The following is a 24,669-nucleotide window of genomic DNA, read 5'->3' as shown; positions in this document are numbered from 1 at the left end:
AAGGCCAGGCGGGGTAGAGTATCAAGCCATCTGAAGCAGAAGAGGGCTGTAAGGAGGCGCAGCGAGCGAGATGACATGCACAACAATGCACTTTGGTTCGCGGACGGGCAGTGTTGGCTTGAAAGTGTGGTTTGGTGTTTGGAGAGACGCTGGACGCCTGTGGTGGTACAACAGATGAGCGGGAAGAAAAAAAGGGCTACCTCAGGTTCGCTAGGAGAAAATACAATGTACAAGAAAGGGAGGAGGCTATGTAGTGAGCGCATGCAGGTCGCAGTACGAAGCGGTAATCTATGCGTTCGTATGGAACATCACCTGCGTATTCACTGTCGTGACTTAGACAGCCGAGTAGACAGCAGTCACGCCCCGTCCACATTCGACTTTCTGCTCAATTTCCACCGTCCTACCGTTGACCTTTACTTTCGCTCTCGGGCTGATCTGGAACCGGTGCATTTCCTTCTCCCTCAGCTTGCCTACCATGCTCACGCTCGCTGCGCGCTCGTTCTCGGCCTGCTGGTCGAGGGGCTGAATATAGGTAGGTGTCGCAACGTTGCTTCGCTTCCCGCTGCCAATCTGGTAAAACTCGTTGTTGCCCCAGAACAGGATGTCGCGCCCCCAGTTCGTGTCATTCTCTGTCAGCTTCTTGGATTTGCCTGCGGTGACAACGGATGCGACGTTGTCCATGACGGCTGCGGCGTGCGTTGCGCCGACGGAGATGTTGTGAAGCTTGATGGGGATGGCAGTGTTGGCAACTTCATCCCACTCGAACAGCCCAGAGAAGGCGGGGATCTTGGTGGGATCGGCTTGGGTGTGGATCCAGCGGCCGACACCGAGCTGGCCGGTCAAGCCGTGGCCAAAGGCGAAGGTGTCGGCTGTAACGCGGCTCTCGTTGGGCTTGCTGGCCTCAACAGTGAGGTATGATGTGTTGCCGCCGGCGAAGACGTTGGTGATCTTGCCTTGCTGAGCGGTGCCGGCGTAGAGTTTCTGTGTGGGGAGCAGGGAGGGCGCGTCGACCGAGAGCGCTTCGGAGTTGAAGGGGAAACCAAGTTGACCAGAGGTGTTGTCACCAAAAGAGAAGGCACGGCCTGCAGAATCGCAAACGAGGCTGTGGTAGTCACCGGTTGCGATCTTGGAGATGGGGAAACCCTTCAGCGTTGTGATCTCGTGTGGGAGGTCGAAAGCGCCCTGAGGCCTGGACTCCCAGGTCAGGCCGGGAATACCGAGCTGGCCCTTGGCGGGAAAGTTCTGTGTACCTGATGCCAACGAGTATACTCGCCCAGCAGAGGTGAGGAGAAGGGCGTGTTCGAGGCCGGACTTGACGTCGACGACCTTCTCGCTCCATGCCAAGTTCTCAGGTGTACGTATGCGGTAGGAGACATCGTTCGAGCCGCCCCAGAAGGGGATCCAGGAGGTGGATGCGGGCTTGGGCCCTTCCTTCTGCTCTGTCTGCGAGACGGGTATCGAGTACACGGCGCCGTTGGACGAGAGAGCGATGATGCGATCGCGCGAAATAGCCAGCGAGGTGAGGCCCTTGCCACGCAGTGTTTTTGTGGGCTCGCTCGCCTCTTTCGAGAAGTCCACCCCCCACTGCAACAGATCGCCCTTGTCGTCGATGGCCGCGCCAAAGTTCCTGTCCAGCTTGATGTCGCGCAGGAGCTTGCCGTCGAAGTATTTTATGCGTCGCGGTGTCTTGATGTACTTCTCGTCCGAGTCTGGTGCCACCGTCTTTCCCGCGTTGGAGCCCCACGCGTAGACTCCAGGGTTCTCCCAGCTCCTCTGTACTTGCAGGTGCTGCGAGCTGATGATGTTCCGGTTGTCGTCGGTCGACTTTGGCTTGCGTCGCGGCGCCTCAAACTGCATGACTTCCTCCTCGTCCTTGTGCTCTTCGGCATGTACCTCGCCGACCATGTTGCCGTTGACGTATTGGAAGGCCGAGGCCGCTGCCCAGAGCGCAGTGACGGTGGCTAGGGAGCGGATGAAATGCTGCTGTCGCCGCTGGGCATAGGGGTGTGTCGCCGCTCGTACTTGGGGGCGCTGTGGCCGGGTCGCGATGTTTCTGCATGTTCGCGGGACATGCGGGGCTCGAGCAGTGGCGCGTGAGAGGCACTGGGCGCTGAGCATCGTGTGGTGTGGTGTGGTGTGGTGTGGGGTGGTGTGAGTGGGTGTGAAGGCGTTGTTCGGTGGACTGCTCAGAGATTGGGGCTTCACCGGGTATTGCACGTCGACATTGGCACTTTGAAAAGCCCCTGGGGTCACTCCACGTTGGTAATACCGCGGCTCGATAGCTGTCGCGAGGTCGTCTGCGGCGAGATCGGATATCTAGAACGTCATTACTGCCATCCCATGCTATGCTCGGCTTATCAGATCAACTTCCTCCCTCTGATTGGCCAAGCTCTCAAGCGCCGACCGCCGACATCTGATAGCAACGCGTGGTGTCGGTGGTGGTGGAACGAACGCAAGGGACACCGAATGTCTGCCGGTCCAGGTTGAAGCCACACCCACTGCACCGCCATGGAGGGAGAGTCGTGGTACAGTTCCTTCGTGCCTCGCGTGGCCAAGAAGGAGGAGCCACCGCAGCAGCACCGCCGCCGCGAGAGTCTGCTGCGCCAGCCCAACGTAAGCCCGCCATCTGCTGCATGGGTACGTCAGAGCGATATTGATGACTTCACCGTAGGAGAACCACGCTGACGTCGAGCGCGCAGAAGGAATCCCTGAGACCGTAGAGGAAGGCCCGGCGAAGTTCAATGGACCCCCACCGGCCACCGTGGCCAGACGCGCCAAGTCCTACAGCGACTTCTACTCGGTAGTGCGGGCACACATCAAGAAAGAGAAGGCGCTGGTGAAGAAGAAGTCGCAGGAAAACATCGCCAACGAGCTCGACTTTGCTGCCTGGTATGGAGGCGTCCACGAGGACCTGCTCGAGGCCAGCCACGACGAGTACAAGGCCTACCATGTCCAGCTACATCTGACGAGCAACCACCTGGGCAACGTGATCGCCGACACCAACTCGACCCTCGACACCCTCTCTTCCCTCTCTGACTCGTTCAAAACCGTCGAGGCACAGACAACTGCCTTCCGCGAACAGTGCGAGGGCCTGATCAGCGACCAGAAGCGCATCACGAAGCTTGCCGAAGACATGGAACAAAACTTGCGCTACTACGTCTACCTGGAGCCTACCACAAAGCGTCTCAACGCACCAGGCGCATCGAAGATTGTGCGAGGCAAAGAGTTTACAGACATGCTGGCGAACCTCGACAGCTGTCTCGAGTACATGCAGGCCCACACGAAGCACCGCGAGGCCGAGACCTACCGTTCAAGATATCGCTTGCTTCTCACACGAGCCCTCACGCTGATCCGAGTCCACTTCACCGAAGCCTTGCGCGAGATCGCCGCCGATGTTGCGAAGAGGATCGCCGACCGTCAACTGAACGACACTACCATGTCTGCACTGCTGTACGCCAAGTTTCGTATTGGTGCGCCAGAGCTGAAGAAGCTGGGGCTGGAGATACAGAAGCGAGCGGTTCTGCCAGCAGGTGCAGCGCCAGGCGCCGAGGCAGAATATCAAAGCTTGATGAACGAGCTATATCAGAGCTACTCCACCACCCGTGGACGTCTGATTTTACCAATCGTTGCAAAGAAGACCAACGAGATTGCGCAAGCACCGAGCACGTCGAAAGACCTGGTGGCGTTCGCGCGCAGCAGTATCAGCTACATCCGTGGCATCTGCATCGACGAGCACGACCTATGGCGTGAGTGGTTTGACGGCGATGGCGGAATGTACGACTTCCTCGAAGCAATGTGTGAGCCGCTCTATGATCATCTGCGACCTCGGACTATCCATGAAACGCAAATCCTCAAGCTTTGCGAGCTTTGCACACTTCTGCAGACCCGTTACATGGAGGATGACGAAGACGAGCAGTCTCCTGTCGAAGCAGACAAGCTCGACTTTTCTGTCTTGGTACACCCTGCTCTGCAAGACGCGCAGAACCGACTTGTGTTCTTGTCGTTAGCCATCTTGCGGGACGACATCGAGCGCTACAAGCCGAAGCCCGAAGACTTGAACTACCCAGCCAAGAACGTGAAACTGGCAGGGCAGGGCGCGAAGTCAAATCAGCCTGTACTTTCAGGGAAGAAGCAAAAGAAGTCAGAGATTCCACCAACCCCAACAATGCCAAAGACGCCTATGGTGGTCGAAGAGGACGATCCCGACTCGCGTTGGAACTTCAACACAGAAGCCGCGTTCAAAGACTGGTACCCGACGCTGAGGAAAGCCATATGGCTGCTCAGTAAGATTTATCGGCTGGTGCATGTGAGCTCTATCTTCCAATCACCAAGCTATCTGAAATACTTGCTGACAAGATCCACAGTCTTCCGTTTTTGACGACCTGGCGCATCACATCGTTCACAGCACTACGATGTCGCTCACACAAGCCAGCGCGTTGATCACCAAGTCCGCGTCTCCAACCGATGCGGCACTCTTTCTTGTCTCACATCTCCTTCTGCTCAAGCAACAGATTGTAGCTTTCGACATCGAGTTTGTGACGCCAGAAACGGATATCAAGTACGACATATGGAGCGTCACCAACACCTTCTGGGAGTTGCGCGAACGAGGAGGGCTTTTCAACCCACGCAACCTTGTTGGCCTGCTCATTCCCAAGGTCGTCGACAACATGCTTGACGCAAAAGCAGAAGTAGACGCGCGACTGCGACAGGCAATCAACGACTTCACTGGCCAGTTCGTTGCCCGGATGGTAGCACCTATCGACACGAAAAACAACAAGAAGGTGCCAGTTGCTGAGGCGCCAGCGCGCACGGCCAAGATACGGCAGAATGTCGAGCAGGAAACCCCGTTCCTGCGCGGTAAGCTCGAAGAGTACATCAGTGATGCCCGGACCCGCGAGATGCTTGTAGCAGCTGTCATGGAGTCTGTAACACAGACCTACGAAGACTGGTTCGATACTTCCTACACGCCTTCACTAAACGGGACAAATGGAACGGGAAGAAGCGGGAAGGGCAAGGGTAGGGAAGACGGTGTTTGGGATCCCGACGTGTTCCATGAGTGGTGCACCAATACGTTCAGAGTTGGCAACCTTGGGCTAGGCATCGTCGACGACGACGACGAACACTCCGACTTGAATGGCGACGACAGTGACACGGATAGCATGGGCGCCGTCAGCGGGAGGACGGGCACAATGAGAACTGGGGCCACAGGGAGAGGGCTGAGTATTAGATAGTCACCCTCTGAACCTGGCCGAATCTAGCCACGTGAAATTTCAACAACCATTTCTCTGTGCGCGTCAAGCCGTCTCGCGGTCGTTCCTTGATCGTCGTCCTCACAACACCGAATATCTTTCAGATTTTGCTCAGCATAACCCTACATCTTGACTGATGTTCTACAGTTGCGCAACACTCCTTGCTCTTTGTTCCGAATCGTAACACCCGGGACAAAGCACCGCGGTAGGATAACGTTCAAGGCTACCACTCAGCCGTACAGTTCATTCTCCCGAACACATCAACCACAGCGTGCGCAGTCCTCGTTCGGTGTATCATCACTTGCAATCCCTCGCAAACGAGCACCATGACACAATGCCATCTACCACTGGACAATTCGTGCTAGAGTTTGAACGGCGTTGCTTGTTGCATGGCGTTTTGGTTGCCTTTGAAGGCTGGGGGGGGGGGGGGGGTAGATGTGGAGATGATGTTGGTCTTGGACACTAACAGATATTGTAACAGATATAGACAATAAACATGGACGACCTCTTCTTCTGTTCACTACATCTGCACGTACTCTCGGTATTTGGCTGTTTCTTTCCTGGGTAGTTGCCAAACGATGTGTCACATGGCAGGATTGGTTGGAAACCGCACTTTCGGCTCTATATACCCTGCCTGTTCAAGTTGAAATGCAGAGAGTATTAATTTTTCCGTAGAAAAGTGTACGTCCACGAAAAGCAGTAAGTGCGCTGAGCAAGAGCGTTGACAAGACAGAGCTGTGCTGGTTCTGCAAAGAAATCGACCTCGATGTTCAGGCACAGATGCCGATGATGACCACAACGCCCTCCCCGCTCCCCCACCAAAACACAGCCCACTTTGTCAGCCGCTGACGTAGCCCTGTCTTTGTCTGCGGCAACGCGAGTCGCCGTATAACAATAGCGACAGCATACAGGACGATTTTCCTCTACCTCATAATTACACGATACAACGCCTGGTCCCAATCGGCACTGCAACAAGCGACCCATTCAACGAATCAGACACCATGGGCAGCAACGACTCGCTGCAGTTCGAAGGTCCGTCGCTTTCTTCTTTGTACACCGCACCTGATTAGTGCACGGCCCGGCCCCTGCGTGGCCTCGAGCGTTTACGGTGGACTACGCATGTAGCGGATTACCGAAAGCGATGCTTCCACGCTTCCTGCCAGTCTAACCTGGCATATACGACGCCGAGTGTATACGCACACGACGGCTGCATGCTCACCTGACGACGCACGCAGCGCATCATCCTACCGCGCGTCGCCATACACCCAACTACCGCCGACTGACCCGGCGACTAGAACCTGCTCACCCGCACATACCCCTGCACACATCGTCGGCGACAGACTCGACGGGCTCCGCAGACTCCAATGCCGCCCGTGCTGGCGGCGCGTCAAAGTCTCCTCCTGCGCTCGAGCGCCAGAGCTCGGTCGGCAAGATTGCTAGTCTGGCGAAGACTATAGTCAAGAGCCCGCAGGAGGAGAAGGAGTACCGCGAGCTGGACAAGACGCTGGATCATGCGGTGAAGAAGGGGCCGAAGGAGGTCGATGTTGGGCTGATGGAGGCGTGAGACGGTATCAACGGGGTCGCGCGAGGGGAATACATTGGAATGGCGTTGAGGCGGCGATACGGCTGCTTGGTCTGCTTGGTTCATGATGTAGGGTATTGGTCAGAATCTATCTTTCTGGGACTGTGTATGTGTCTTGGTCGCAAGGCGAGAACGGCGGGTTTACACAGCGTGTCTCTTCCTCCCCCCGCCGCGCCGCCAATTCCACAGCGCCTCTTGAGCAAACGTTCGCGCTGTCAAATGTCCCTTTTCTCGACTCGCCTCCTCGGTCAGCGTCTCGATAACCCTGCCGTCCTCAATGCATTGCCACAGTCCAGCCGCCATGTAGTGTCCAACGTCCGCCTCGTCCGCCTCGTCATCCTCTTCGGCATCTGCGTCTGGATTCTGCGCTACCCGCACCGGCCCGTCGGTCTCCTGCCGCGGTCTCTCGACACCATATTCCCCTTGCCCCAATCGGTACAGTATGCGCCCCAGCGTCTGGTATGCCATGCACCGCTGTGCAGGCACGGCGCTTCTCGCAGTCACCGCAAGCTCGGGTATCGTGTAGCCGGCAGCTTCGGGCGCGTGCGCGTGGTGGTGGAGACCCCTGTCGCTGGGTATCTCGCGTGCGATGCTCGGCGCTAGGAGGGTGCCTTTGAAGTCGAAGCGTAGCTCCGAGGCGTCGAGGGCGGTTTGTGAGGGGTGGTAGGGCGACGACTTATCGCTGGGGTCGATGGGCGTCATCCATGATAGCGTGGAAGGGTTGTAGGCGAGCGAAGGGAAGTATTTAGCGTGCATGTTCTTGAGGAAGTCGGGGTCGTTGGGGTCGAGGTCGGGTGGTTGTGGTGTCGCTGGGAAGTGGAGTGAGCCGGTCGCCTCTTCGGTGTAGGTATGGGCTTGCTCGTCCGTTGCAGTGTCTGATGCGGTACCTGAAGCTTTTACTGGCGTATCGTCTTCTGTTGCTGGCGCTGCAAATGACACCTTCTTCGAGGTCGACGGTTTCGTTGCTGGCTCAGGCTCTGGCTCAACATGCCGTGTTTCGAGTGCAGGTTCAGGTTCAGATGTCGCAGGCTCTTCCTCTGGCCAGCGCTGCCGCTCGTTGCTCCCGTCATCAATACTCGACCGCATAAGCAGTCTCCGTATCATCTCAGGACTGAGATTCGCCATGAGTTCTCTGCGCTCCTCCTCTATTTCCTCTTCCGACATGGCGTCTAACCTTCGCTGGTTCTCCTCGTCTATCGCCCGTCTCTCCTCATCGGGCTCAAACTTTGCGCGTGGTGGCGGCGCATTGTGTAGACTCGAAGCGTCCTGCGCCTTTGGTACTGCAGTGGCTTGCTGTTCCTTGGCCGCACGTTGCTGTTTGAAGGCCGAGACTCTTGGTGTGCGCTTCTTGTAAGCTGGGAAGCCATTTGAATTCGTCTTGAAGGAGGGTGCGACCGGTGGGGTGGCTGAAGCTGGATTGTGCTCGAGGATATCGCCGACAAAGTCAAAGGCTGGTATTACTGTACGCTCGGGCACTGTCTCTTGCTCCGTCTTTTCGACACCACCGGTCTCAAAGTTGAGGAAAACGCGTTCGCCCTTCTGGAACTCCATTTCGAGACTTCTTGATGTGTGTTGAAGGTATGACGTGAACCTTGAGAAAGTTGAGCTTCGGATCTGCAGGGTAGCCGCTAGCGCTCGGCTTCGTGCCCTCACTGGTGGAGCTGTCTGCAGGCTGGCTTCAAGATTGAACGTGCAAGATGGTATTATTGGTTTTTATGGAGATGTGTAAGTGTATGCAAACAGTTAACACGGCTCTCATTTCTTCGCCTTCTTGTCTCGGCTGCTAGAAGGCATAAAGCCATCGAGATTTCCCTCCAGAAACCCGTTGCCGGCGAGCATCTCTGCCCACATCTTGATCACAGGCCCGCAATCGTACCGCCGCTGGGCAGCCTTCTGGGTCTCCTCAGCTTCGGTCTGCGTTTCTGACGCGATATCTGCTGCAAGCTGGTCCAGGTCTATGAAAACTTGTTTCCGTCGTTCAACCAGAGCGGGCATTTCCTCGTTCGAGATAGCTGTCGCCACTGTATCCGGCACAGTGTGCAGAGATAGCTGATCTTCGATACCGAGCATTTGAAGATTTGGTGGGGATGGTTCGTCGGTAGCAAGAGACCTCCAGTCTCTCGAAATGTGATCCAGACGTAACTCAATGTGTTTGATGGTGTCGATTGCAAGGCAAGCCTGCTCGCGAAGGGGCAGCAGGGGGGACTGTGTGATGGCAAAACTGGTATACTCGTGGCCCTCATCAGCCATGATGGAGAGTATGGACTCCGCAGCCAGAGAAAGCCAGGTCTCCCCTCGCTCTGTATCGAATTGGGCTACACTTGTTGGCTGTGCGTTAAAACCGTCGAGCATCCAGACTTCGTTGCCTGCTGGGATATATGCTATGAAGTGATGTGCATTGTCTTCATAGCCTTCAGCGCTATCATCTGTAGCTGCAGAATCGGTAGATTTGCGTCGAGCCTTTTTGTCCTTGAGAAGACGCTGTGCTTTCTTGACTTTATAAGAGAGATGCTTGTCTGCTTCAAGCATATCCATCCTCTTTGCAAAGGAGTTGTGTATCTTCTTAACAAAGTCAAAACTGGCGAGCGCCTCACCTCGCTGATAGGGTGTAAAGTCTTCCGTAAAGTCTTTGAATTGCTGCAGGTGATCTCCGATCTCAACATCGGTGCTATTCATGATGATGTTGATCATGGCTAATGTTGCACAACTGTTCTGAGCTGGGAGCTGGTTGGCGAACCACAAGGGGCGTGGCGCCTCCGTGGGCCGTTCAGAAGAGCCATTGTCACGATACCGGTAAAGCAGAATCAGACCGTAGGTGGGCTGTGGAAGTGTTTCCAAAAACCATGGCTCCATTGCGAAAACCTCCCGGACATTGATGCCTTGTACGCCCATATCTCGTAGGATAGTGGCAAAGTAGGCCGGCTCCGATTCAATTTCGCAAAAGCCTTGCCATGTCTCTTTGCTGATCTCCGGCGTAGGCTCAGCGTTGCCATTTAGGGATGTGCAGGATCGCTTCATGTTCTTAGACTCAGGTTCTTCTTCATTGGTGCATGGCTCGGGCAGACACCTCTTGCTGGCTAGAGACGCGTCTTGGGATCGCTCGCGTTTGACGTCACTCCCATCAACAACCTCATCGCCGAGTACTTCGCCAGACTGCTCTGGTTTACTGGCGGATCTGTTGGTGGTCGGTGAAGCTGTTGGTTCATCGTGACTGGTATTCTTGCCTGCATCTGGCACGGAGCTCTTGTCTTGTAACATAGTACCAGATATCGTGTGAGCGGCCATTGCGTCTGAGTAGGATGGCGGAGAGGACAAGACAAGATCGCGTACGCAGGATGAGTGCGGTGGCAGAAGGTGGAGATGTCTAGGGTCGACTGGTGGGCGTTCAGGTAAAAGTGTGCGGCACATGGCAAACAGCCATTGCGAGGGTCATCAAAGCAATCAATTGCAGCTATTTTTGGAGGGCTGCAACAGCGCCATGTGTGGCAGAAGGAGTGATGGTGAAGGCTAGTGGTCTGCGGTGACGCAGGCGTTGATTGGCCGAAGCTCCCCCCAGTCGCGCTTTCCACACACGCGTCTGGTATGTACACCTGATCGATAATGACAACGCTATGAGCCAAACAGTGCGCTACGCCGCCACGCCGCTACGCCGCTACCCCTTTCTACGCAGTGCATAGCTCTCTCTCGGCGCGCATGTTTGACCAAGCTGACAGGTTTGCGACATTGCCAGCATATCAGAATTGAAGCTTGAGACTGCCACTTCCACCGGGCTTGGCATGCCGTTGCAGCAGCTGTAGATGCACGCATTCTCCATTGTTACGCTCGGAATCTTCGTCGCAGGATACTCGACTGCACGCTGGGACCTCACTACTCGCTTCTACGAATTAGCAATCTTTGCTTGGGACCACGGAGTTGTCACCAGAGCTGCAAAGGGCTTTGCGATCCTGTCGTTGTTCTTCTTCCTGCTTGCACTGCCTTTCGCACGCCTGGCAACCGAAGAGACAGACCTGGTCGGTTCGACCTCAAATGAACGCAGGGAATAATGGGGCTAACCGACGCAGCATCCACGAGTCGGTACTGGCGGCATCTCTGCGCGCGAGCAGCTCAAACGTCGAGGGTCGTTCTAGTGGGGTAGCAGAATGGTGACATGGGCGCACACAATGGGCTGATGCGCATATTCTGGCCATCAGACGCACCGAACGGACCTCAATCTGGCGTCCTGGTAGGGTTCAGAAACTCGGAATTGGATGTCTTTGTCGTCTCCATCCTACAAGAAGTCGAGGTGGGTATGTGAGCGTTCGGGGAAGATGCACCGCTCACGGTGTCTAGCTTCGCAATGTCGAGAACGCGCTGGTAGTAGGCACTCTGCTACGACATAGCCCGCACGACATCAAAGAGCTGCTTGCGCGATGTGGACACACCTCTCTGCGTGTCCTGGGTGAGGTCAACCCCAAGGCACCAGCGGAGCATGTCCACAAGAACCTCCTCTCTGCGTACACCGATCCGTCGAACCGCCTGCCGCGATGGTACTGCCCTGCCGACATGCTGTCGACCATACAAATCGTTGTCTACGACCGACCAGACCCAATGCGCATGCAGTACCTCTCGTTGACGCCAATCGCACTTGCTCTGGGAGACAAGAGCATCAGCGAGAAATGGGACATGGCTTTTGAGAAGCATGAAGCTGAGGAAGAACAACGGAAGAGGAAGAAGGCAATGCTCGTCGAGAAGCTGAAGTTGCACAAAGTAGTCGCACACCCACCTACTCCGAAAGAGGCCGCGTTGCCCACTCTCATTGAGCAGGTGAACTGTTCTTCTGAGCTGGATGCGCTTCTGCAGCAGAACATCGGCATGATCGGCAGGCGCATGAAACGTGCCTTGAGCGTCAGCGAGCGAGTCGTCGAGTCAGCGAACAATCTGCGGGACTACATCTACGCTAGCTTATGGTACTTCTTGACGGTCTGGTTATGGCCCATAGCCGCACAGCTCTTCGTCCTCGGCTTGATGGCTCACCGCATAGCGGGCGAGTACATCTTGCGTGTCCTCGACTGGCGGCTGTCACCTGACTCGCCTGCGTTGAAAGACATATCTGCGACAGCGCAGCAGATCGACATACGATTACAGCAGTTCTGCTACTGGCCGATCCAGTATCTCACGCTGCGCAAGAGGAAGGCTAGCTGGGGAAGCATCACGAACAGTCACCCGGAGTACATTCGTTTCTACAACAGCCTGTGGCTAGTCGCCAACGATGTCATCATGGGCATTGCTCTGGGTTCCTATATCATCGAGAATTCTTCGTTCGTCGCCGCACAGGTCGACACCATCTTCAGTGCTTGGTCAATTGAAGGTCTGCGACGTATGATCTCCTGGCTCACAGGTTGGCCACCACCGGGAGGTCTGAAGCTCAACACCGAGCTTGCAGCTTTCCTGGGCGACCTGTTTCTTTGGGTCATCGAATACTGGGCTGGTACGCGCACGTCTCTTTGTGTGCAACACTTGGTCAAAGCTGACATCTGTAGGAATCATGTCCATACTGCGACCCCATCTGCCGGCCCTAATCCAGATCATTGGCTATTCGGCCTTTGCTGGTGCTACGATGCCTATTTCGCTCTTCTCGGACATCGTGTCTTTGTTGACGCTACACATTTATTCTTTCTACATCGCCTCCGCTCGCATCTTCCACTGGCAGCTGACCATCATCATCTCTCTCTTCCACCTCTTCCGTGGCAAGAAGCGCAACATCCTTCGAAACCGAATCGATTCCTGCGACTACGACCTAGACCAGCTACTGTTGGGTACAATACTCTTCACACTGCAGTTTTTCTTGCTGCCGACAGTGTTCGTCTTCTACTTGACGTTCGCAAGTGCAAGGGTGGCTGTCATCGCGCTGAAGGCTGGGCTTGAGATTGGGTTAGCATGTCTGAACCACTTTCCTCTCTTCGCGGTCATGCTCAGGCTCAAAGATTCGCGACGACTGCCAGGTAGGTTGCGCGTGCTTTTTCCCAAATAAAACGTCACTAACGGCCTCCAAGGTGGCATATGCTTCGAGTTGCAAGGCTCAACGGATAGCAAGTCGCATCTCAGAGACGAGCTTGACCCAGCACCGATCGCCTACATTCGCCTCAAGGTATACAGGATCCAAAAGCACGTCTTACCTGTTTTACTAACGGCCCACCACAGTCTGTCCCTCTACCCCTCGGCGCCATGTTCCAGTCTTACTTCGAGCTTGGTAACCGCATACGGAAGCATTACTTCTCGCCGAGCGTTTTCCTCAGCCTGGCATCTGGCCAATTTGTGCCACCCATCCATCGGAGAAATCTGTATAGTTTGCAGTACAGCATGCTTCCGGCCGATCGAGTCAGTATCGGCGAGCTTTGGAAGCAGCTCACGGAGCGGGATGTCAAATCCTCGCACAGGCCTAACGGGCATGCTCGGATGCCCTCGTTCGAAGGAGTGATCAATGGACGGAGAAGGAGAGCTGCTAAGTAACACGTAGAGCTCAATGCATTACATGAATCAAAGCCAACAACTGCGTACCCTGTGCAAGGTACAGACTATCCAGTGACCACCAGCTTGACCTTCTACCACTACGATTCAAAACCAGAAGAGCAGACTAATTGTACATGAGCCAAGCGGCCATGCTTTGACGAGACCCGTACACAGCGGGTATCACCTCGTGTTGTGTAAGCACTCTTTCTAAACCTCACGACTGCTCGACATCACCATCGGATCGTGCAAGTCCCAGCAACCCGTCTCAGCAGACCTCCCCCCTCCGCTCCACCGCCGCTGCACTGTGCTGCGCCTCGCCGCGAAAATCCTCATTTCCCTCTCGTCACCCCCGACGCACGAACACGCACACGCACACGCACACGCACACGCGTGGCACCAGCCACACCACGTCCCGCCAGGCGGCACCGAGACGAAAGCGCGCCACGATGATGGGAGTCTTGGCGGCAGGGGGCCAGGGGGCAGGGGCAAGGGCAGGGGTAGGACATGCTTCGCACCGACCGATGGCGGCGGCGGTGGGTTTTGTACGATTGGGCACGGTGCGGATGCGTGCTTGTGTGCGTGCGTGCGTGCGTGCGTGCGTGCGTGGTAGGGATGGGTAATGAATGGATGCATAAAATATGGGACGAGGGCGTGCAGTCCGTCGGTCCTCCAGGTGGTCGACGTGTGTGTGCTCGTGTGCTTGTGTGAGAGTGAGAGCGAGAGTCTTGATGTTTCCACCGTGTCATCATGCCATCGTGCACCGTATTGTGCTGATCGCACGCAGCCGCCTCCACGTTCGCTGCTGATCCATCCAGTCTCCGGTCAGGTTCGGCTTGTGCAGAACAAGGCAAGGCAAGACGACTCGTTGATAGCGGGGCGGGGCTGTCTATGTAATTAACGGGCTGGAGTGGCTTGCTCGCGTGCCTTGTGTTCAATTTTGGCATGGCGGTGATGGACCTTTCGTAGAGATGAGTGTTGTTGCTGGTTCAGAGATTTTGCTAAGTATTTCATTGCCGCTACAAACGCTACAGAAAAGGACTTTTGAGAGGTGTTGAACGAGGAAAGCCGGGAGGATACGGGGAGAGACACTAGATTGAAGTAGACGGTTCGGGGTAGAGTAGGAACCTAAGAGGTAGCAGTATATAAGGTAGAGCAAAGTAGAGAGTGACGTGGACAAAACTACTGTCCGAGATGTAATGAAGAGAAAAAAAAGAGATACGAATCGTGATGCCGCTAAGATACTGTATCGCCCATTTGATTGTCCATAATCTAACTCCCGTGACGCCAGATGTGGTTCGAAAAGCTCGGAGATATATAACAGAGGAGAAGTCCTAGCCAGTGTTGGGAACAGGATATGCCCGCCTCAAAGCTCAAACGCAAAATTGGTTTCTTGCTCTCGTCGTCATGCATGGTCGCGCACCGTTGGTGCGGGACAGATGAGAAGGGAGTGAGGATTAGCGAGGTGGTATCGGGGTATTGAGGTGTTCATCAAGGAAAACTCCAATTCAATCATGAAAGGAGATGCGTGCTGGCGGCATCAAGTTGATGGGGTGAGGTTGCCAGGTGCCATCGTCATTGCGCTCATACATTGGTGACCTAAGTGTGGGTTAGCATGGACGCTTGATTCTCCATCAGCATCACGGCATACCTTCAATATCCTCCTCGAGTAGTCTTCGTTGTCTGCGATGCTCCCGTTGCTCTGCCTTCGGTCCATGAAGCTGGGGTCGATGCGTGAATCGTTTAGGGAGGAGGCACCGGTCTTGCCTCCGTTGATGAAGTCGTTGACGCCGGCTGCGTTGCGACGGTAGTCCTCCTCGGCCTGGTGCTGACGTCTGCGTCGCAGGAAAAACCAGACGCCACCGATAATGGCAGCAAGGCCGACGACACCGACGACTACTCCTGCGGCGATACCGGCCGTGTTCGGCTTGCTGTCCGAGTTGGTGGAGGCCGTCTTGGATGGGGAGGGGGAGGGGGAGGCGGTGGTAGCGGATGAGGTGGATGCTGCAGTCGATGACGTCTTTGCTGACGATGAGGAGTCTGCAGGGATGGAAAAGTACCCGACTTTGTTGCGTGTGTTTCCGGTAAGCATGACCCAGAGCTTGTTGGCTCCACCGCCTGTCAAGAGTCAGTTCCACGAGCAGGGCAGATGGGGTCAGGCGTTCATTCACTCACACAGCTCTTTATCGGTTCCTCCACATGTTGTAGCGCAGGTGCTGTTGTTGACCTGCCAATCCAGTGCGGGGATCTGGTCTCCGCACCAGCAATCGACACCGTTGGACAGACCGAGAACGTTCTTCCCGTATTGGAGGCACACAAACTGGCAGTTACCAGGGCTCTGGTACTCGTAGAAGCCGTAGTTGGACAGAGGTGTGCCGGTCTCGAAGCAGCCGATCGTCTCCATGGCGTTGGCGGCTATGGTGGTTGTCGGCGAAGCAATGGCGGAAGGTGTTGTCACGGTGCCCCAGAAGGGGTCGGAGCTTGTTTCCTGGGCGGATGCCATCATCAGGGTGGCGGCGAGGACCAAGGCGGATGTGAGAGTGAAGGAGACCATGGTGTAGGCGGAGCGGGGAGAGGTCGGTCAGGCGAGGCGAGGTTTGCCGTGGGTCGCAGTAGACGAGCGACTCGTACAGACTGCAGGAGGCGTCAGCGATGTGGTCGTCGAGCACGCAGGCAGTGAGGCCGGACCTTCAGCTGGGCACAGGCCGAGGGCGATGCCGTTCAGACGACTTGCACGCAACGGGGCCGTCCGGATGGGCGAGGTGGATGGACGAGCAGGCGGCTCGTGGCGGGTGAAGGACGGAGAGGGTGGGTGTGGCAGGGTATGGGGTAGAGCGGGTTGGTTGGCTGTGGCCTCGATCCAACGTCGTCGAGTCGCAGGGAAGCCAGGCGCAGTGGACAGCGGCGATGCAGTGGACTCGCTCGACGATGCCCTCGATTGCCCAAGTCGAAACGCAGCGTGTTGGGGTTGCTGACGATACGGGCCGGAATGAAGAGGCGAGGTTTCGGATTTACCCCTTGAACTGGACGGCAGCAAAAGGAAGGAAGGGGGGGCGGCAGTGTGGTGGCAGAAGGAGGGTCGAGGGACAGGCAGCAAAACGCAGAGCAGAAATGAATGTGAGGTCGAGCGACGGGCGGCGAGCGACAGACGACAGGCGACAGACGACAGACGACAGACGACAAGGACTGACTTGGGTGGGTTGGGGAGCGATGAGCGAGCAGGCGTGGGCGTGGTGCTGTGGGCCTGCGTGAAGGGGGAACGACGAGCGGACGTCTCGATGGGGCCTAGTGGAGCTGCTAGCGCATAGCCCTGCCGGACGCCAGAATCGAATCCGCTGGCCTCGCTGGTCTAGCTGGGTCAGTCGGGCCAGTTGGGCCAGTTGGGTCTCCCCCTGGGCCCGTTGGATTGATTGATGGACGGATTGACTCATTGGCTGCTTGACTGTTTGACTGCTTGACTGCTTGACTGACTGCTTGACTGACTGCTTGACTGACTGCTTGACTGACTGCTTGACTGACTGCTTGACTGACTGCTTGACTGACTGCTTGACTGCTTGACTGCTCGACTGCCTGCCTGCTCGACTGCCTGCCTGCTCGACTGCCTGCCTGCTCGACTGCCTGCCTGCCTGCTTGACTACCTGCCTGCCTGCTTGACTACCTGCCTGCCTGCTTGATTACCTGCCTGCCTGCCTGCCTACGGCGCTCTCGCCCTTGGACAGCCGGTCGACACGCATTCCACCACCGCCGCCGGCTGTCCTTGGGCGGCGGGCTCGCTGTGTACGACTGTGTCGCTGTGTGGGTGCAGCAGCGGACGGCAACGGACAGCAAGGAGTAGCGCCCGGCCGTCTCGGTGTTGCGCTTGTCAGAGGGCAACGCAAGCAGTCCACGGTGCCTGCCACTGCCTGGCTTCATCAGGTCCCGCGGCGCCCTCATTGGCCCGTGGCCCGCTGCTGCTGACACGCACGGGCCCATGCTCCCGCCGTTTCCACAGCTGCTGCCACTTCCCAAGCCCGGCATGCTGGGAGCTCGGCCAACCGCGCGGCCCTCTGCACCTGCACATCGCGAGCGCTTGCTTTGGGTGGCTGCCCACTCCGCTGTCGCTGACGTTGCCTGGCGCCCAGAAGCGCACTCCTGTGCATCATCGGTCCATCACTCCAACGCCGCATAGCCTGCGCTCGACACGCTTCTAACTTCTCCTGCGTGCAGACACTGGCTAGACTGCCTGCATCGGTGCACGCAGCAACGACAGTGGAGAGGCGTCGAGGCTCGCGTCCCTGCTACAAACGCTACCGTCTATGTCCACAGAGCTGACAAACCCGTTAAATTGTAAATTGCGCAGCTGAACCCCATCGTCCCGTGAGCTATGCCCGAGCCAGAAACACTCGGCCTTGTGAAGACTCCACCCTCCGAACGGCTCCCTCCTGACGCGCTCCATCAGCCTCGCTGCCATAGTGTGCCACTGTGATGGTCAAGCCCATCTGTCTACCGCCTGTGCAGCCTGCAGCCTGCAGCCTGCAGCCTGCATCGTGCACCAAGTCCACTCGCTTCCAGAAGCTGTGGCAGGTGTCACTCAGATGCTTGATGATGCGTCTAACTGCAGCGAAACACGGCCTCTTTTGGAACCAAGAGCGTACGGAAGACTCAACTCCCTCTTGAGCATCCACCAGACCACATCGCCGTGGCTGCTCGCATGGCGGCTGCTCGTGCCAACAGCCCAAACAACATCACGTGTGGAACGCGTATCTCAAGTGCACAACGATCGCTCACCGCTTGACCAATCACAAGCTCCATGACCACCCCTGTCACGTGCCCATCTCCAACCGTCCCAATCGAGAGCTTCAACCCGCGCTGCAGCTGGCATGGGAACCCTCTCATGACCAGCACTGCACTTGATGCGACGTCCGCAAATCGCCTGCCAGCGAGCAGTGCAATCGCTCCAATCTCCTGCACCCCAACACATCTGGGTGCCCGACCATGTTCTGTCCTTGGCCGTCCATGCATTTTTCCACGGCACCTGTCCACGTCAAAAGCGTCATGGCAGCAACATCCCGGGGCCATTGGAAGCCCGGAGGAGGGCAGCGAAGCGTCGCATGACAGCCTCGGCTGGGTTCTATCCACAAGACAGCCTTCCTACCTCCTGGAGCCTCGACGCGCTGTTCGGCTACCGCTCGCAACCGCAGAACGCTTGGAGATACGAACCGCCGTCGCTACCAAAGGACGCGCCAGCATCAGATACGCGTATGTGGTGTAGATTCAGAATTGGATACGTTGTACGGCTGCTAACATACCACAGCTCCCTCAGCCTGGGACGGCGCACGGTACGGCGACCTACTGCCTCGAAGCCAAGCCAACGACTTGAGCTCGATCGATCGCGACACGCAAAACTCCTTCACCCCACAATCTGTGGCGCAGTACCTCACAAAGACTGCGGATCAACATGTCAACGTTGAAGTGGAAGCCATCAGTCCGCACTCGTCCAAGCAAGCCCCTACCAGCGACGATGAACTCGAGATAGGCTTGAGTAGCTTCACGGCTAGGCTTGCGGTTGCAGGAGACAATCCCAGTGCGCTGCTGGTGAAGGAGTCTTTCACGGGGCGCTTGCCATCAAGCCCACTCGTCTGGAAATATTACACCGCGGTGCTCCAGCACATGCGCCATCTGGGATGTAACCCTACACCTGTGCTTCAAAGTCTGCTCGAAAACAAGGGTCGTTTGTTGCGGTCCGTGGAGTTGTTGCAGAGCGCAGAGGATTGTACCCGATTCTTGGACTGTCTGGAAGACATTTCGACGACCAGACAGGCCCGCAAATCATCTTTGGTCCGTCAAATCTATGGCGTCTTGGCTCAATCGGCAGCAGAGGGAGAGCGCTCAACAACGGAAGCTTATGACGCTGTTTTGCTGCGCCTTCTCAAGCACACTGGGGATGCAGGTTCCTTGGAAAGATCGAAGGAATCCAGCTCTGTCACACGACTGCTGTATGCACTTGCAGCCAACTTGAGGGAGGGTGCTGCAAACAGACTGCTTTTGTCACATCTTGCTCCATCAGCACGCAACAAAGAGGTCATCATCTCTACAATCTACAGTGTTGCTGAGACGCCCGATCTCTTCGCAAGTGCAGCGCGTGCGTTGTTCTATATGCCGCGCCAGCAATTGCTTGCCCAGGTCCCTGCCGTCACTTTGCATTTCGCAAATCAGACCAAAGGCAAGCGTAATTCTGCACAGTCATTGAAATCGCGGCGTATGAACGTATGGTTACAATTACTCCAGCAAGTCGATGTCAAGGCAAGCGTTCACAAAGATCTGCTCAAGGCTGCCATGGTCCCGCTTGCACAGGGTTTGTTATCTTATGACGCGCCAGCTATGGTACCCCCTGAGATTCTTGTCAGAGCATTACTCCTACATCAGGATCTCGAGTATCAGGTACCATCCACTACCGACAAACCACGCCGGTTCCAAGCACTCTTGGCAGATGTGCTTCTTTGGCTCCAGGCAGAACCCAACGAATACAGCAAGCTGCTGGATGTGGCCTTGCCGCTTGTTGCTCGTCACGCTGGACTCAGCCTACTGTTGCGTTGCATACGGACGATGGAAGAACAGAAGCTCCCTCTCTCCACTGGAATTAACTTCGAGGCACTCGTTGTGGAGAAGCTCGACGACCTTCACGCACCGACAGACGACCTGTCGGAAAGTCAGTTGCAAAGTAGAGCGTACACGTTACAAGCTTGCGAGAAGCTGGTCAACGTTCTGGACCGAATGGGCCACGCGCTGCCAGCAAGGATGGGAGAAGTTGCAGGTCTTGCAGGCGTTCGCCAGTTCGATCACCTACTGAGCCGTGCAATCGCCAACAACGCCGTTCCCATCGCCTTTCGCAACGCCACCAAAGACTTGTCCTTGATGGAGCGTGTAGCGGTGGTGCACCAGCTCGCCTACCATTATTCTCAGGACACAACTCGCACTCATCGCGAAGTGTGGCGATCCATTTACTATCTTTACAACTATCTCATGTCCAACTCGCTCCCGATTGGTCCTCTGTTTACCAAGGCTGTTGTGCATTCGTCGATAACTCGGCCTTTGACGGAAAACCGCTTCGTCAGCGCCCGACGCTTGATCTGGGTGTACCACCTTGTGGCAAGAGTGGAGGGTAATGAAGTAGCTGCGCGAGTCGAGAATCACTTCCACACGTGGCGAGGTGATCTCATCGGACGTGCTAAGCGGATATATGTTGGTGTTGGAGGAAGCAAGCATGGCAAGGCACATGTTGGGACCATGAAGAGGCTAGGGCTGATATGAGTGTGTAAGATCATGACTGTGCGGTATGATGAGCTCGGCGACAATGTTGAACAGACGGTATACCCTTTACACAAGCAAGCGAATAAATCAAGTCCATGCAACTGTATGCATTTCATCTCGTGATGAACAGTATCAAGACGCTTAGCTTGAGCTAGTTAGATGTCAACACCACCCCCACCTTCAGCCCAGCTGTCATTAGCTGTCAGCCCCTCGTATCCCAGCCACCCTACGTTGGTATAGGCTCAGCTGATCGTGACAGTCTCATTCACCAGTGTTGTTTGTGTAAGAAGCTTCCGCTGCAAGACTCTGTGTTGTGTGGCCAGCCTTCCACACGAGCGACGTCATCGGTCAATAGCCTGCTCAACAAACTTGACTGTTGGTCGAAACGGAGAAGAATACTGCGAGTATTACGTTCGTCTACTGGAATTGCAAAACCTGAACCTAGATCGGTTTTGGGAGAGAATACCGAGAGTTTAGGTCCAGAGACGAGGAAGAGATGGAGCGTAACGCTCCCCCGCCCGAACCCACCATCGAGCAACTGCGACATGTTGCGCTCCACTTTCCCATAATCGACAACCATGCCCACAACCTTATTCTGCCAGCGCATGCAGATACGATCCCCTTCGAATCCATAACCTCGGAAGCGCAGGGTCGGGCTCTAAGAGATACATTCAAATCATTGGCCCACCTCAGAGCGGCAAAGCAACTACGGGAGCTGTACGAGCTGGACGACAAGGCCGTTTGGGGAGACATCCTCGAACAAAGGGAGGAATGGCTTCGCTCCGACCCCGAACGCTTCAACCAGCGCTGTTTCGAAGGCGTTTCTACTCTACTGATCGACGACGGCCTCGCCGGTCCCGGGAAGGTGCATCCGTATGACTGGCATGACCGATACACGGATGCTCCGTGCAAGCGCATTGTACGCATCGAGACTGTTGCTGAGCGTCTGATGGAAGCCATTGTGAAAGATGCAGATGAAGACGATTTGGGAAAGACCAGTTTCTATACCGAGACCTGGGTTAGTTTCATGGACGACTTTGAGCGCGAGATCCAGGAAGCCATCGAAGATCCAGAAGTAGTCGCTTTCAAGACTGTCGTTTGCTACAGGACGGGATTGGATGTTGAAGAGGACTACGAACGTGCTGCGAAAGCAGTTGGGTACCCATTCGAACGCTACGTTAAGAACTGCGTTCGAAAGCGCAGTTTCAGGATCGAACGAAAGCCGCTCAATGACTATCTGATTTTGAGGACTTTGGAGATACTTTCAGACGGCCTGTCTCGCTCGGATAGCTTATCCAAGCCTTTGCAGTTGCATACCGGACTTGGTGATAATGACATCGATCTGAGCTTGTCAAACCCGGCATTTCTCCAGCCACTCATCGAGAACTACACGAACATACCATTTGTCATCCTTCACTCAGCTTACCCCTATACTCGTGAGGCTGGCTACCTCGCGACAGTCTACAAGCACGTCTACCTTGACATCGGCGAAGTCTTCCCAATGGTCAGTCGAGATGGACAGAGGGCCATTTTACGTCAAGCACTGGAGTTGGTGCCAGGTAGCAAACTGCTCTACTCTAGCGATGGTCACTGGTTTCCTGAAACCTTTTGGCTGGCGAACAAGCAGTTCCGCGAGGTGTGGCTCGAGGTATGTGGATACAAAAAGCCCAACCACCGAAGTTTGTTAACCAATCTATACAGTTACTCATCGAATACGTCGAGAAGGAAGATCTTACTCCTCAACATGCAATCGGAATGACCAAGGATATCCTTTTCAATAACTCGAACGCGCTCTACGACCTGCGTTACGAGGCCATATTTAACGAAATTCCACAAGAAGTGCCCAAGCAACTGACGTACAACTCCAAAAGCGGTCAAGAGCCTCAACCAGTCTCCATTCCGATGACTTCCCCACCGAGAAGAGACGTCGCAGCACGTCCAGATTCAGATGGTCAGCGATCTGCCAGTCCTTACGATCCGCCCCTGTTCTCGCCGCCGGCCAAAACTTCACGTTTGTATGATGTTGCTCGCTTCGATGCGTTCATAAGACAGAATCCGGACATCAGGTTCGTGTACGTTCAATGGCTGGACTACATGGCGACAATGCGGGTCCGAATCCTTCCCGTCAAAGAATTTACACGTATTGTCTATGAAGGGCAGCGCATCGGCATATCACAAGGTAACACTGGCACATTACAGAACGACAAATTGACGCCTGTGGTCAACACCAAGGGGCAGATCTACATTGAGCCGGATCTACGCTCTCTACGTCGAGCACACGACAAGGACCCTCTCAAGGCTGCCACTGTGCTGAGCTACTGGCGCACCGAAGACGGCTCTCCACTCCCCTCATGTCCACGGAACCATCTCGAAACACTAATCAGTGAGCTACAATACAGACACGACACGACCCTACAAGTCGGCTTTGAAATAGAAGTCACGTTTCTCTCCCATGACAAACCACTCAACCCCTTCAACTCACAAGCGACCCAGCCTACGTTTGCACCTGTCACTAGTGTGCACGCGTGGTCCACTCTCACACCAACACAATGGCTCCAAACTCCCATGCTTGCTGAAATCGCCACCTCCCTCTCAGACATGGGTATTGACCTGCAGCAATTCCACGCCGAGTCGGGAGCAGGGCAGTACGAGTTCATCCTCCCGCCTGCTCCACCTCTGCTTGCCATAGACAATCTTATTCAGGCGAGGCAAGTCATTGCTCAGATCGCAGCTCTACATGGTCTGCGAGCGACACTTCATCCGAAGCCGTTTGGCGACGACTGTGCAGGCAGTGCGGCGCACGCTCATATCTCGTTGCAACCGCCTGCTCACGATAAGGCGTTTTTCGTTGGGGGCGTACTGAAGCACCTCCCTGCTCTGTGCGCGCTGATGATGCCTGATGCACAGAGCTACGGGCGTGTGGTCGACGACCAGTGGACGGGCGGTACATGGGTAAGTTGGGGAACCCAGAACAGAGAGTGTCCGCTACGACGTGTCGACGATGGACGCTGGGAGATCAGATGCATCGACGGCCTTGCGCACATGTACATCGCCATGGCCGGCATCGTTGCTGCGGGAATGCTGGGCTTATCTTCTGCTCCAGCTCCTGGGCCGGGCTACGATCAGACCGTGGCAGGAGCGACGGAGCATGGAGGAGTAGGACTCGAAGACGTCCAGCAACGACAGAGTCAGAGCGAGCCCGGATACAAGGAACTCGACGTTCCCGTCAACCCATCGACGCTCGACGAACAAGGGCGCGCTCAGTACGGAATCACGCGGCAGCTGCCGCCGTCTTTCCAGGACGCATTAAGAGCGCTGGAAGCAGACGCCGCGCTGAAAGAAGCCCTTGAGCCGGCGATCATGAAAGACTACATCACGATGAAGTACCACGAACAGGCCATGCTAGACAAGCTGAACGAGGCGGAGAGGCGCGAGTGGCTGATCGAGCGGTATTAACGCGGACGGACAGTTCCTCCCCTCTCGCGAGTGGGAGCGACCTAGCTCGACACAACCTCACGCCAATGAAATAGTCTTTCTTCAGAGCGCTAACAACGCTGTGGAATATCTCTACAAGCAACAAAACACACCTACCTCTAGTCATCCCACAACTCTTCATAGATGTAACCTCTACTAATACTCTTATACGTAAATAACTTAGTCCCTAGCATATCAACATCCATATATCCCTACTTAGATGATACAGCTACACAGTCTACCATCACGTCTCTGCACCTCCTACACAACCCCAACAGACCATCTAGCACGCTCCATCTGCACACTTCCCCTCCTTTCCCTTCTTGCCCCCTAAACCAGCAAACCTCTAGTAATAGTCTTATGCGTAAATAACTACATAATCTCTAGCATATCAACATCCCTATATCCCTACTTAGATAATACATCTACACAGTCTACCATCACGTCTCTGGCTCCTACACAACCCTAACAGACTATCTAGCACGCTCCATCTGCACACTTCCCCTCCTTTCCCTTCTTGCCCCCTAAACCAGCAAACCTCTAGTAATAGTCTTATGCGTAAATAACTACATAATCTCTAGCATATTA

The 24,669-nt window shown here is 55.6% G+C and overlaps 10 protein-coding genes across 11 annotated transcripts, besides 9 other annotated features; 6 read left to right on the top strand and 4 right to left on the bottom strand.

The window, feature by feature from the left end:
• Nucleotides 1–333: 333 nt before the first annotated feature.
• Nucleotides 334–2,118, bottom strand: EKO05_0009595 (uncharacterized protein; the record flags this gene model as incomplete). Its single annotated transcript, XM_038946899.1, has 1 exon — nt 334–2,118. One exon carries the CDS (start codon nt 2,116–2,118, stop codon nt 334–336), a length of 1,785 nt encoding a protein of 594 aa, XP_038794985.1.
• Nucleotide 2,119: 1 nt separating this feature from the next.
• Nucleotides 2,120–2,164: a tandem repeat.
• Nucleotides 2,165–2,508: 344 nt separating this feature from the next.
• On the top strand, nt 2,509–5,231 carry EKO05_0009594 (Golgi transport complex subunit 3; the record flags this gene model as incomplete). Of its 2 annotated transcripts, none has more annotated exons than XM_038942473.1 (3): nt 2,509–2,613; nt 2,672–4,306; nt 4,365–5,231. In XM_038942473.1, 3 exons carry the CDS (start codon nt 2,509–2,511, stop codon nt 5,229–5,231), a joined length of 2,607 nt encoding a protein of 868 aa, XP_038794984.1. The 2 variants fall into 2 exon arrangements, with proteins under 2 accessions (XP_038794984.1, XP_059493554.1); XM_059637571.1 differs by having other exon boundaries at nt 2,509–2,637; nt 2,700–4,306.
• Nucleotides 4,986–5,025: a tandem repeat.
• Nucleotides 5,232–6,250: 1,019 nt separating the features above from the next.
• Nucleotides 6,251–6,813, top strand: EKO05_0009593 (uncharacterized protein; the record flags this gene model as incomplete). Its single annotated transcript, XM_038942547.1, has 2 exons — nt 6,251–6,281; nt 6,545–6,813. The coding sequence occupies 2 exons, from the start codon at nt 6,251–6,253 to the stop codon at nt 6,811–6,813; spliced, it is 300 nt and encodes a 99-aa protein (XP_038794983.1).
• A 159-nt stretch (nt 6,814–6,972) lies between these two features.
• EKO05_0009592 (uncharacterized protein) lies at nt 6,973–8,382 on the bottom strand (the record flags this gene model as incomplete). Its single annotated transcript, XM_038946898.1, has 1 exon — nt 6,973–8,382. The coding sequence occupies one exon, from the start codon at nt 8,380–8,382 to the stop codon at nt 6,973–6,975; it is 1,410 nt and encodes a 469-aa protein (XP_038794982.1).
• Nucleotides 8,383–8,586: 204 nt separating this feature from the next.
• EKO05_0009591 (Ubiquitinyl hydrolase 1) lies at nt 8,587–10,239 on the bottom strand (the record flags this gene model as incomplete). The annotated part of the gene is made up of 1 exon (XM_038946897.2): nt 8,587–10,239. The coding sequence occupies one exon, from the start codon at nt 10,237–10,239 to the stop codon at nt 8,587–8,589; it is 1,653 nt and encodes a 550-aa protein (XP_038794981.2).
• A 389-nt stretch (nt 10,240–10,628) lies between these two features.
• On the top strand, nt 10,629–10,958 carry EKO05_0009590 (uncharacterized protein; the record flags this gene model as incomplete). The annotated part of the gene is made up of 2 exons (XM_059637570.1): nt 10,629–10,841; nt 10,893–10,958. The coding sequence occupies 2 exons, from the start codon at nt 10,629–10,631 to the stop codon at nt 10,956–10,958; spliced, it is 279 nt and encodes a 92-aa protein (XP_059493553.1).
• A 20-nt stretch (nt 10,959–10,978) lies between these two features.
• EKO05_0009589 (pig-Q) lies at nt 10,979–13,320 on the top strand (the record flags this gene model as incomplete). The annotated part of the gene is made up of 5 exons (XM_038942494.2): nt 10,979–11,113; nt 11,161–12,298; nt 12,351–12,812; nt 12,864–12,958; nt 13,012–13,320. The coding sequence occupies 5 exons, from the start codon at nt 10,979–10,981 to the stop codon at nt 13,318–13,320; spliced, it is 2,139 nt and encodes a 712-aa protein (XP_038794980.2).
• Nucleotides 13,321–13,675: 355 nt separating this feature from the next.
• Nucleotides 13,676–13,710: a tandem repeat.
• Nucleotides 13,711–13,780: 70 nt separating this feature from the next.
• Nucleotides 13,781–13,822: a tandem repeat.
• A 62-nt stretch (nt 13,823–13,884) lies between these two features.
• Nucleotides 13,885–13,926: a tandem repeat.
• Nucleotides 13,927–14,901: 975 nt separating this feature from the next.
• EKO05_0009588 (WSC domain) lies at nt 14,902–15,871 on the bottom strand (the record flags this gene model as incomplete). Its single annotated transcript, XM_038942571.1, has 3 exons — nt 14,902–14,916; nt 14,969–15,435; nt 15,493–15,871. The coding sequence occupies 3 exons, from the start codon at nt 15,869–15,871 to the stop codon at nt 14,902–14,904; spliced, it is 861 nt and encodes a 286-aa protein (XP_038794979.1).
• Nucleotides 15,275–15,319: a tandem repeat.
• Nucleotides 15,833–15,913: a tandem repeat.
• Nucleotides 15,914–16,459: 546 nt separating this feature from the next.
• Nucleotides 16,460–16,499: a tandem repeat.
• Nucleotides 16,500–17,809: 1,310 nt separating this feature from the next.
• Nucleotides 17,810–17,841: a tandem repeat.
• Nucleotides 17,842–18,407: 566 nt separating this feature from the next.
• Nucleotides 18,408–20,607, top strand: EKO05_0009587 (uncharacterized protein; the record flags this gene model as incomplete). Its single annotated transcript, XM_059637569.1, has 2 exons — nt 18,408–18,555; nt 18,611–20,607. 2 exons carry the CDS (start codon nt 18,408–18,410, stop codon nt 20,605–20,607), a joined length of 2,145 nt encoding a protein of 714 aa, XP_059493552.1.
• A 496-nt stretch (nt 20,608–21,103) lies between these two features.
• On the top strand, nt 21,104–24,063 carry EKO05_0009586 (uncharacterized protein; the record flags this gene model as incomplete). The annotated part of the gene is made up of 2 exons (XM_038942577.2): nt 21,104–22,255; nt 22,309–24,063. The coding sequence occupies 2 exons, from the start codon at nt 21,104–21,106 to the stop codon at nt 24,061–24,063; spliced, it is 2,907 nt and encodes a 968-aa protein (XP_038794977.2).
• Nucleotides 24,064–24,669: the final 606 nt, after the last annotated feature.

The sequence above is a fragment of the Ascochyta rabiei genome, chromosome 17, assembly GCF_004011695.2.
Source record: "Ascochyta rabiei chromosome 17, complete sequence".
Classification (NCBI taxonomy): Eukaryota; Fungi; Ascomycota; class Dothideomycetes; order Pleosporales; family Didymellaceae; genus Ascochyta; species Ascochyta rabiei.
The sequence above is the reverse complement of the archived record's forward strand: the minus strand, read 5'-3'. Positions and strand labels throughout refer to the sequence as shown.